General features: G+C 39.8%; 1 protein-coding gene across 2 annotated transcripts in view; it reads left to right on the top strand.

The window, feature by feature from the left end:
• The window catches only part of LOC138007569 (protein transport protein Sec31A-like), a 49,086-nt gene extending 43,836 nt beyond the window's left edge, over positions 1-5,250 (top strand). Inside the window, exons 29-33 of one of the 2 annotated variants that reach the window (XM_068854557.1) lie at positions 2,008-2,123; positions 3,162-3,269; positions 3,917-3,988; positions 4,117-4,159; positions 4,405-5,250. In XM_068854557.1, the coding sequence (XP_068710658.1) occupies positions 2,008-2,123; positions 3,162-3,269; positions 3,917-3,988; positions 4,117-4,159; positions 4,405-4,541 (476 nt within the window). In that variant the 3' untranslated portion in view covers positions 4,542-5,250. Of the gene's footprint in view, positions 1-2,007; positions 2,196-3,161; positions 3,270-3,916; positions 3,989-4,116; positions 4,160-4,404 lie in introns of both variants that reach the window. The other variant, XM_068854556.1, reaches the window with a different exon arrangement.
• Positions 5,251-12,500: the final 7,250 nt, after the last annotated feature.

Raw genomic sequence — 12,500 nt, 5'->3', positions numbered from 1 at the left:
TTGGGAACAATTTTGAAGATCAAATATAAGTTTTGGGAGAATTTGAGCTGTTTGATTTGAGAGCAGTTGTAGCAATAAAAAATCCCCGCACACTTGTCGTAAAGAGTAGGGCATGTAGTTCCCGGTGTTGTGCTCGGATGCTCGGAGATATTAGCTACACCAAGCTACTCTAAAAATCCGAGGGTAAATAAAGATATATGATATGATAGTTACCGCAAGAACGGTGTCTTGAAGCTGAAACTCGAACCGCAGACTGCAAACGTGACGGCAAGGACAAGATCACGTTATTTCCCGAGGTTCGCGGTTCGCGATTCGCGGTATTGCCCGAAAAAGTCGTTGCTAAAGGTCTCTCGTAATGGCAATAGGTGACATAAAGGATATCTTCGCTATTAGTGGTACTCAACACATTCACAGTCACCGAAAGGCTAACCGTTTCACACCGGAGCCTGGAGGTAAACACTTTCAACCCGTGGCAAAACGCCAAAACGTTGTTACTCTCTGAACCGACTGTTGATCCTCTCAGTTCTGTTTGTGATATCCAGGGCCCAGTTGTTCAAAAGGTGGATAACGCTATCCACCGGATAAATCACTATCCATTGGATAGCGCAATTGATTTCGCTATTACTTATCGAATGGATAGTGATTTATCCGGCGATAGCGCTATTCATCGTTTCAACAACTGGAGCCAGGAGTTTTTCCTGGTGTACACCAAGTCAATAAGGGTTCAGAAGGTACATCATGTAAAACGTAAGAAAGTGTCGCGTGAGTAATCAAATTTCATCCGTTCTGTGTCTATATTACAGAATGGCCCTTTCGTAATTTCGAAATAGCCCACCTGTAGAACTCATTCATACCTCTGGCCAGATGCCATATTCGCGGGTGATCTGTGTAAGACTTCCAATGGCTTGGCTACGAGTCGGCTTTGTAAAGAAATACTGTTTTAGGTCTCCCGCGCGTTTTGTGTCGATCACACGTTCATTTGTGAGGCCAGGTTCTCACAAGTGACGCAAACATAACAGTAAGTGACATGCGCAAAAGACTGTTGCTTGTAACTAACTTTTGTTAGATACTTTTGTTTAGATAAAAGACGTTTGTTAATGACGAGTTCACGAGTTTGCGTATGTTGGTTGCTCTGGTGCTTGCGTCGCTAGTGCGGACCAGGCTTAACATGACTCAAGTAGTGCTTAAGTCAATATCCTTTTGTATCGAAACCTCCATTGAGGGCAAAACATGACCTTGGCCTGAAAGCCTCGAGGTCATGAATTAAAATGCTTAGTTACCAGGCCCCAGTTGTTCAGAGACCGAATAACTTTATGCGGCGGATAATCCACTATCCGATGGTTTCAATCTGCAAAACGTTTTGTATTTACTCACTCAACCGTGAGTATGCACACTTTAAGCACGTCTAATTTAAGGCGAGGACCAAAACTTTGGCTAACATTTAGCGTGGAGTATATTTTATACTCTAGATGATGACTTATCCACCGGATAAAGTTTTCCACACTTTGAACAACTGAGTCATGTGTTTAGAGAAAAGCGAGGATGTGTTCGACCTTGTTTGGATTTTAACATTATCTTCGTAGTTGCCTGGACAGGATTCATATCTTGTGCTGTTTTCATAAATGGGCTTAATTTGTACTTGTTTACACCCTGCTCCGGGTTCTGCTCTTCTTCTTCTTCTTCTTCTTCTTCCCCATTAAGAGTTATTCCACTTGCGTGAGGACTCTATCAAAGAATACACAAAGTGTAACTACGAGTCCTTTCCTAAGTTAAGTGTTCTTTTTCCAAATCTCAGTTCTTTTCTCTTATGTTTATTGCAACCAGGTTAGCCTTAGAATAGCGTGATTTACGGATATAGACTGTATTTCAAATTAGTCAAGGATTCAAAGATTTGAGAACCTTGTACGTTGAAAGAGGGCAAAACACTCAACTTCACTGATGCACTGATGCATCAAACTCCCTTAATCCCGTCTTTAATGAGATTTTTTATCCTTTAAACTTGTGCAGGTTTGCCTCAAGGTACCCCTCCCGGTTCCGGTGCTCCTTCAGTAATACCTCAGGGGGGTGGCCCCCCCGGGGCACCACCGAGTTACGCAGATATGCCCCGTCAACAACCTCCACAGGTATATGACGCCACCCCACCACCATCGCCCAATCACATCTTGCCACATGCTATTAACGCACTCTCTAAACAGGTAAAGCTCGTAAAACAGGCTTTAAACTCCTTGAAACTCTAAGCTTAACGGATTGACGTATTCTCGTCCACTAAAGATTGTATGCCGAGATCAGCTTTACTTGGACTGTAAAAATGTAGGTAGTTTTTTAAAGGATAAATGGACGGTAAAGGTTAATGCTGTTTTTCAACTATTTACGTATTTTTAAATACAACATTTCATAAACATAAGTTAATACACCGGGGCTTTTTTCAGTGTCTCATAATCTTTTAATCTTTTGATGAGAAATAAAAAGAGAAGCATGGTTTTTTTAGCTGTTGAAGTTGTGTTAACAGTTTTCACTGAGTTTACTGTTCTGATAAGTAAACATCACAAACGGTTGGCTTTGCTGAAATTTGAGACCATAATATATAGGTATCATTTGAATTACCGTATCTTTTATTAAAACACTAAACAATTGTTTTAAACATAAGGAATGGCACCAAGTTTTGGTTTTTCAAGATTAATACCTGCTTAATTTAACAAAATGCTTAAATGGACGAGCATCCCGATTGTCTCAGGCATTTTCTTTCTTGACGATCGATAGGGCTAACTAGCTGTTTCTGAATAAAGATTGTTGAAGAGTCGTGCAATTTGCTAAGGTTTAAAGCGCTATCGCTGAGTGCGGAGCAAGCTAGTTTGTGGAATATAAGTGTGGGTATAGATATTGCCTCGCGTATAGGCTATTTCTTGCTAGAGTTCAGAGAAAGAACGACTCTTGGTCTGTCTGTCATTAAAAAAAAACATTAGTCTAACTGAAGTAAGCGATAAACGATTTGATGGCTAGTGAAATTCCTAAACCTGTTTTGTAATCTGTTCCCTGCTTAAAGTAAGAGGTGTCGTAAACTCAACACTGATCAGTTCGCCACGCACTTTTTTCATTCCTGGTACTATGTTGTTTTGTGGCACCTTGAGGCTCATAAAACTGTAATGGTTCATTTTCTTTAGGAGCCCCCTGCGCCAGTCATGAAAGGTCCCATTCCGTCCGAGCACCTGACCCTTCAGGAAACTTTCAATGGCTTGGCTGAGAGATGCAAGAACATTGCTAATAATCCAGTGAGTGCCATAACAAATTGTATGTTTCTTTTGTAAATAAAATTATCTTCAGTTTGAAAGTGGGTGAGTCAATTTTACGCTCCTCCTTCTCCCTTGATGGCGGTTCTTTTCATCACGCGAAGCAGCGATTCTTTTTTTTAAGGCCCGTAGTCGCCCAAAATGCATTGCAAATTGGGGTTGAGAGTTTGCTTTGTGAACATTTCCCCCTCATTTTACAGACTAACCCTTACTTTTGTCTATGATTTTTCCTCAACTCACCATCCACACACACATAATTCCCCCCAAAATACCTGCTGACTAGTGAATGTTTTAGTTAGTGGAGAGGAACCCGTTCTTGTAAGGCGGATTCTAATAAAAACACCATTAGGGAAGCCACAAAGTTTGCTAGTGAAACTGCTGCTGTTACTATTAACTAACAAACCCAAAATGCATTGCAAATTTAGCGTTACACGAAACCACTCAAAAACATAACAATTAGCCAATCAAATGACACGTTTTGGCAATTCGGCGTTTAAGAAAAGAAAAAATGTCCACAGTAACTTTTGAACGAATGTGAGACCTTCCAAGTTCCTCTTGAAATGGAGATTTTGATTTACATCGCTTATTTTTGTAACTCTTCTTCAGTTAATAATGTCTCTGTTTTTTAGCATACCAAGCGTAAACTCGATGATGTATCCAAACGACTTGAGGCACTCTATGATAAGCTAAGGGAACAAAAAGTAAGCAATGCAAGTTGCAGTTTCTTTTTATCTGTCTTTCTTTTTCCGAGAGATCTCGTTTCAAGACAGTTGGCAGTTACCTATTCCTATTGGTCAAAAAAATAAATTACCCGCTTTTGTTGTTGCAGATGTCAAATCCCATCCTAGAGGGTCTTCATGAGATATCTCAAGGTAAATTTATTATTAACAGGCGACGTTTTGTTAATTTTTAAAAATATGTTACAGATTTAAGCATTTGTGAGCTACTGAAGTTGAGAGCGCTTCGTGGACGGTAGGCAGCCCTCACTCTCAAGTATAAAACGCCCCGCGAACATTAACCCTTGCCTTGAAAGCCATTTCTATTTTGCTATACTTTGGTTGAAATGTTGATCAACCGAAGATAGTCTTTTTCCAACACAATTCTCTTTGTTTTCCAGCTTGTCAAGGCAGGGATTACCCACGTGGTTTGATGGCGCATACGAGGCTTATATCCAGCGGTAGTTTTTCTGAGATTAGCACATTCATGCCGGGACTCAAGTCTTTAATGCAAATTGCAACTCAGTTGCGAGTTTAATGTTTTACTGTTCTCAAATTTGTTAAATACTAGGTTGTCATGGATCAGATGATGCTGTGACAATATGAAATCTATTTGATACACCCTTACAGAATTGATTGAATTGTGTGCCGTTTGTCTATCCCCTGACAAGTATCCTCCTATTAAATGTTCTCGTAACATATTGGAACAAAGGTTGTCTAGGACGTGTAGATTGCTTAAGTATTTCCACTTGCAAAGAGAACAAAGATGTTTCAGCAACTTAGCATTTTTATATTTTGCTTAAATTGGGATTGGCAATGGTTGAATACCGTGGAGAGTGTTCACTGCACTGCGACTTACACGAAGGAGATAAAACACGGGACCCGTCACTTGAACGACCCCAAACTGTTCGGGTCTTGGATGCTGTTAGTTTGGGGATACGCTTGTTTTAAAACACTAGTCTTCTAACATGTTGATGTCATGAAAACAAAGACAATTGCGAATTTTTATGCCAGTGTTTCGAAAAACACACATCGGGGCAGAGGTAAGCTTAGCTACACTATTCCCGAAAAATGGCCTAAAATTATTTCCGGAATTTCCCCAAAGTTCAAATTGCTCTAACATTGATTCTCGAATTTGTCAATATGTGTAAAATTCCCAAAAAATTCCGGAATTTTGTAGCTAAGCCAAGGCAGAGGTGTAATGAAGCCTTGTTGATAATTTATCGAATAAAGACTTTGATCCTATCGATTTAGCGTTAACACTGATTACTTTGCACAAAACGGCACTGGGAAATAGCATATCTAATTCGTCTTTGAAAGTGATAGGAAACTGTTTTTTTTTTTTTTTGTGAGTATTCGGTCCTGCCATTGCAGACTGATAAGTGTTCACTGACAATATGCGGAGTCGAAGTTGTGTTCAAATTTAAAAAGAAAGCATAACCCTAAATCCTTTGAAGACGGCCAAACCAACCTCGGTTGGCCAGATACGAATTTTTCTCGGATAATCCTATCCCTACCCTTGCGAATGCGTCTTCTCACGAAAGAGTTTGATTGAATGGAATGCAAAGAATATGGTTTATTAGGAATATACTGGCGTTCTGAATTTGTGGAAAAAGTCGTGCGCGGCGAGCAAAAATAGGGACCTTAAGATCTACGACGGCGACGTCGAGGAAAACGTCACCTCAAAATAGAACTTTGCTCTAGTAAAAGTCTTTCGCGATTATTCCATCTCGTTCACGTCGTACAATGTGGGCGAAGTATCCTAAAAATAAATTGGTACGAGCGGTTTCAGACTGAAAATAGAGAATGAAAGATTCTCTGTTGCATGCTCACGTTTTCGTCAAAACCTAAAATTCAGTGATTTCACGTCGTCGTCATGCATAGAACCGCGAAAATATGTGCTAAAATCCGTGCTGCACGTGCAACACGATTATTTATGCTCTTTTAACCAATGATATCATTGTTTTGTGACGTTTTCGTCGACGTCGTCATCGTAGATCTTAAGCTCCCTAATGTCAAATTTAAGTCTTGCACAGACTATTTTCCTCCCTGATTATTGGTAGGATAGTCTCCCTCATTGGGATTCGTCACGCGTTCCTCTCCCTCGATCATGGGAGAGGAACGCGTGACGAAGCCTTCAGAACGTCTGAGTGGGAGGCTATAGAGTGTTTTCGCGTGACGTCACGGTGGCCATGTTGGTGTCCTTAAACAATAGAACGGCGGCCATGTTGGTGTACCCAACTAATCCTCTGGGAATTGAGCTTTATTATCATGCAAACGTTTTCTTTTGTTTTTTTTTTCGGTGGAAAAACAAGGTTACTGATCACGTGAGTGAAAACGCTCTGTAGACCGAATGCATAAATGGCGGCCAAAAATGTATTGTTTTGTTCATGTGCTAATTAGACTCACTAGCCTCGCTCTCAAGCAACATTTCTTTTGTATTTTGTCCATGCTTACGAGGCTAGTGAGTCTAATTAGCACCGACATAAACAAAAGAATATGGCTGCCATTTATGTATTCGGTCTATCGGTGGGATAGAATTTGATTAACCGAGCAGTTTCAAAAGAATACGCTCTTAATAGACATCTTACAAATGGTATTCACGTAATTGAAATAAAATGGAGGATTATCAGGTCTGTCCTCACTCTTGGTAAACCCGTGATAATTTCCCCTTCTCAATTTTACCCCAAACTCTATGAATTCAGAAAAGTTAGCTTGCAGTCCCAACGTTGAAGTAAACATTTAGTCAATTTTAACTATTATTAATCGTAACTATGACAAAATTCTCGAATCTGCGGGGTCCGTTTCTCGAAACTCCCGATAACTTTTCGGGCCCGAAAAGCCATTTACAAAACTGACATCCGCTTGTTTTGATAAGCTAGTCTTTTAGTATTTTTTTGCGATAACTGAAAGCAAAATGACTGAACTTTGATGACTCAAAACCTCCCTCTTCGTTCTCAAGATACAGAAGAAATTGTGGCACCCGAAAAGTTTCGGACTTTAGAGAAACGGACCCCCTGATTGGTTATCAGCAGCCCTAATCTCAACATAAATAGGACACCTTGTAATGGGCCATTTTACAGTTGTTTGCTCAGTGACCTAGCCTATGAATGGCAGCGAGGCTGCCGGTGACCTTGTATTGATAAAGACGTCACTGCTTATCTCATGTAACTTGTGTTGTTGTAATTGTAATTAGTCTACATTAACATTGGAAAAGCGCAAAGGTTTGTATCAAAGCAAGGTCACGGCAGCCTCGCTTCCATTCTTAGGCCAGGTAACTTAGCTACAACTGTAAAATGGTCTATTGGACAGTTGTCCGCGTCATCAAGCCCGCGCTCGTTGTATTTGAATTGTTTATTTTTGTTCAACTCGCCCAATTACTCCACCTTGTACCCATTGTGCAAGATGGATGAAATGATTTTAGAGTATACGATATTTCATATATTTTTAAGAAATGAAAGTTGGAGAGATATCGCAGTTTGCGCTGGTAAGGATGTTTGTGTCCTGAGTTTTTTGCCTGCTACGCTTGCATAGAGCTATACCGAAGAGAAATGATAAGTTATCGATAAGCGATCCTTAATCGTATAGTGGAGGCCCGCATTCCCGCTCTAAGTTTCTATTGAGAGGAAATGTATAGCAGTGTTTTTAAATCGGTACTCAGCAAAATCAACGAGCTAAATAAGCTGCTGCCTGACACAGTTAATCAAGCTACTCACTCAGGCAGAGTATACGTTTCGCGGTTCTAAGGTGGAAGACAAACCATTTCAAGAATACTTGTCCTCCTGCCTGAAGTAAAACAATTTACAACTCGCGTTTTTAGGTTTTTTTAGATAATAAATTGGTAAATTTTATTATATTTTAGAGACTTTACATATCGTTGAATCAGTATTATATTTACGTATATGTTTATTAATTGTACTTCACTGTAAATACAATATCCATCCATCTGTCCGTCCGTCCGTGTGACGGTCTATCTATCTATCTGGCAGAAAACGTGAGGTTGGTGACGAAATGAACAATGATCGCGGTAAAATATTTGCTTGGCTCTGCTCCAATAAGCTTTCATAGAATGTTGCAGACTGAGTTTATGGTGATTGGTTCACGGCAGAGAATTGCAACATTAGAAGGTGGCATATCATTATCCATTAACAGATTAGCTTTACACAGAGTTAAGGCTACTAAATGCCACATTCAAAGTATACGTCATAGACCGAATGCATAAATGGCGGCCAAAATGTATTCTTTTGTTTATGTGCTAATTAGACTTACTAGAATGGAATGCAAAGAATATGGTTTATTAGGAATATACTGGCGTTCTGAATTTGTGGAAAAAGTCGTGCGCGGCGAGCAAAAATGTCAAATTTAAGTCTTGTCCAGACTATTTTTCTCCCTGATTATTGGTAGGATAGCCTCCCTCATTGGGATTCGTCACGCGTTCCTCTCCCTCGATCATGGGACAGGAACGCGTGACGAAGCCTACAGAACGTCTGCGTGGGAAGCTATAGAGTGTTTTCGCGTGACGTCACGGCAGCCTTGTTGGTGTCCCTAAACAATAGAACGGCGGCGATGTTGGTGTACCCAACTAATCCTCTGGGAATTGAGCTTTATTATCATGCAAACGTTTTCTTTTGTTTTTTGTTTCGGTGGAAAAACAAGGTTACTGATCACGTGAATGAAAACACTGTAGACCGAATGCATAAATGGCGGCCAAAAATGTATTCTTTTGTTTATGTGCTAATTAGACTTACTAGCCTCGCTCTCAAGAAACATTCCTTTGTATTTTGTCCATGCAAACGTGGCTAGTAAAAGGCTAGTAAGTCTAATTAGCACATAAACAAAAGAATACATTTTTGGCCGCCATTTATGCATTCGGTCTATAAGGTTACCTGTAATGTACAAGTTATTAGAAGGTAAAGCCATCTTTCTTTCTTTAGGAAATCTTGTAGCATTATATAGGTCAATAGTTGAACGTTATTTTAGTTATTGCTGTATAGTCTGGGATGGGATAGGCGATACATTATCTTCGAACCTTCAAAAACTTTAAAATTGGGCAGCACGAATCCCCACTAGTGCTTTGTACTCAAAACCCTCTGCTGAAATTCGTAGTGAGCTTGGTTGGATATCGCTCGCTGAGATGAGACACAAAGCCATAATGATGTTTAAAGTGGTTGATGGATTGTGCCCTTCTTATCTCTCGGATATGTTTACCTTTCATAAGACTCTAAATGATTATAGCCTTCGATCTTCTAACAATGATCTTGTACTACCCAAAACTAGAACAAATTTTATTACAAAAACAGTTTTGTATTTTCGGGAGTCAAAGTATGGAATGCTCTTTCGTGTAGTTTGAAGCAGGAGACTTCCTTAGATCGTCTTAAGGCCAAAATCGAGTCGTTTACTATCTGCACGGTGCGTGCGTGCGTGCGTGCGTGCGTGCGTGCGTGCGTGCGTCCGTCCGTCCGTCCATCCATCCATCCATCTATCTCAAAGTGATCCGCTAAGCAGAGCCGAAGTACGCCGAAAACACGACAACAACATCGTTCGGCACCGTCATACTATTGACACCATTCTGTAAATTTGGCGTGATGAGTAAATACTCTAATTGCTTTCCACTGGAGTGTATGCCAAATGCTGCGGCCAACAGAACATACAGGCCCATCAATTATTTCTACGATGACGTTTGCCAATGCCTAGGCAACAAACTCTTTATTTCTGAGAATCTTGTACTGCTTTCGCTTCATCTTAACATGTTGAGAATTTCCTGATACTCAAAACCTTGATTAGTAACACAAGAAATAAAAAACATTAAGCCAAAAGTTGCAGACCGCAGGAATACGAAAAACCGCTGACCAATTTTATGGGGAAGTAACAAGAAAATAGCTTCCCATCTCAGTTGCATTTTACTATCAAGCGAATATGGGTTTTCATTATATTACTATTATAATAAAAAAAACTATAGTATGAAGTAAAGCAATAATTTTATTTTATAATGAGCCAAATAAAGATCTGGTTTGATTTTGATTTTTGGATGATTTTAACATCTTCCTGTTCATATTCCTGTTTTGGCCGACCACTTTTGTTCTCAAGAAAACGTCCTAGGAGATTACCAACTAAACTGCACGAAGTTATGGCTTTCAGGGACGGACCCAGAAATTCTAGACAGAGGGGGCCCAAGAAATTCCAGGAAAACTCCCAGACCCTCACTACCCCCCTCCACCCCACCCCTCCCAGACAAAATGCACATTTAAATGGGGAAATACTGCTGCAATCATACAACTTAAGGTGATTCCTCAGAAAAAAAACGTTGTCGAAGGATTTTCTTGAAACTTTCCCTGAGATCCTTCCCTACTAATCCCTGTTTTGAAAACTACAATGAAAAAGATACATCACCATGCTTGTTTAAGAGATATAATGGGCAAATCTTACCCCATTGATGCCTGTACTGATACTAATCACGCGCGTTATTTCATCGGCTCAGGGTACATTTTGCGGTATCTAAACGAGAGGGCTTTTTAAGTACCATTTAAAAAAAAACCCCGATAGGTAGAAGGTGTAGAGCATATTGAACACGGTCTTATATAGTTTATGGAAAAATCACTCAACTTAGAACGACGTCGGCTCTACATGTTTCTCGAGTCATTGTTTTTAAGATCATAATTTACACCCCTGGGTAAGGAACTTTGTGTACGTTTTTAGCTATATCTTTTTTCCTTCCGATAAACTTTTTGTTAATTTTTTTTGTTTTTAAGGGGAAATGTTTGCACACCAAAATTATGAAATAAAAAATATAGGTCAGCGTGCTCGTTTAAGAGTAAACCATCATCGTACCTGTCTATCGATTATCGTAGATCGAAACAACAAAATTTGCCATGTTCTTGGAATGCGCACGCTTATTCGCAAAGAATTATGGTCATTCACAACTTCTCTCATGTGTTTTTAGAACTGTTTCAGCGTGTATGATCGACTTACACCATATTTACAATGTTACAAATTTGACCAATTTGTAAATATTGACACACCGTATGCGCAGTACAGGATGCGCAATGCAATATTGAGGATTCACCTTAAAAACCAGATAGTTATTTACATGTTTTAAAATACGGAGAGAAAAGGGGAGCAGCTACCTCGGCCATAAAAATCCCTAGCCCGCGAGAGCATCCCGTTTCTTCGGCTAAAAGGAATCGGATGCTCCCGCAGGCTAGAACATTCCTGCAATGAAGGCCATTTTCCTCCATGTTCAGACGCAACGGTCAATGTGTATTGCATGGGGTCAATTAATAATTACGCTGACATGCGACTCGATTAGTGAGAAAAAATTGCCGTTGCACTTTAGTATACTTTTGGTCTACAGGCACAAACGCAGATCAAAGGTAATTTTTTTTATTAATATAAAAAGAAGATTAAACATTCATTAAAGCTAAGCTTAGGCCTAATGTTAGCATTGTTAAACGGTTAGGGTTGTTTTTGTATCGATAAAGCAATGACCTCTGACCTGTGACCTGTGCTTTGTATCGCCCCATTTTTGGTCTATCGCAGTTGTTAAAGGGAACCTCCACTTCAACAAAAAAATAACTTTAAATCACGGGAAATAACCGTTACAGTCAAGTCAGTCTAAACTATTTTCAAAGAAAGTGTATCCGAAATAAATAAGTTCTAGAAATACTATTTTTGTTTTCAAATTTCGCGGGCGCCGCCATCTTGAATACTTGTGACGTGGGCTTTTACAACCCTGTTGATCCTTTCAGTAACAAAACGTAGTGTAGTGGCCGTGTGAAATAAATATATGTTATTTGCCAGCTGGGAAGTCCGTATAGCGAAAAACTGTGTGAACGAGGTCTTGAAAATGCTTCCCAAGGCCGCAAGCCGAAGGCAGCCTTTTCAAAACCGATATCACAGTTGTTTTTTTTTTTCGCTATACGGACCGACCCTTAGCTGGTAAATGACTTATTTACCTTTTTTCCTCTCTCTCTCTCTCCCTTCCTCTCTGAAATCACTTCTTTAATTGTTGACTCGCACCGCGCTTGATAGCCCGCTCACGCACTGAGAAAAAAAATAATGGATTTATTTGAAGTGCGGGTAAAAGTGATCCTCGCCCGCATAGAGCGAGTTTCAATTGAGTGTCGTAAAACCAAAACCAAAGTAATTACTTTGGCCAATCAAAAAGGACTGAGACAATCCGGCAAACCAATCAAAACTCGAAGTAATTACACGTAGCCGACACAAAGCGCGGGAAAATGTGCACGCGTGAGCCACGATTGGTTTTGGTTTCACTTCTGATTGGTTGAAAAAATGGCGCGAGAACTTTGCACCAATCAATGAGTGAAGTAATCATAAACCAAAGTAATTATCTAATTACTTTCGACACTCAATTGAAAACCGCTCTATGCATTTATCTAGACAAATTGTCTTATATGTAGCCACCTGAAAAATTCACAACGGGAAGCCAACTGAATTTTTCAGGTGTCTATAAGATCTAGAGACAATTTCTTACATTTTC

Source organism: Montipora foliosa, chromosome 6, assembly GCF_036669935.1.
Source record: "Montipora foliosa isolate CH-2021 chromosome 6, ASM3666993v2, whole genome shotgun sequence".
Taxonomy (NCBI): Eukaryota; Metazoa; Cnidaria; class Anthozoa; order Scleractinia; family Acroporidae; genus Montipora; species Montipora foliosa.
The sequence above is the reverse complement of the archived record's forward strand: the minus strand, read 5'-3'. Positions and strand labels throughout refer to the sequence as shown.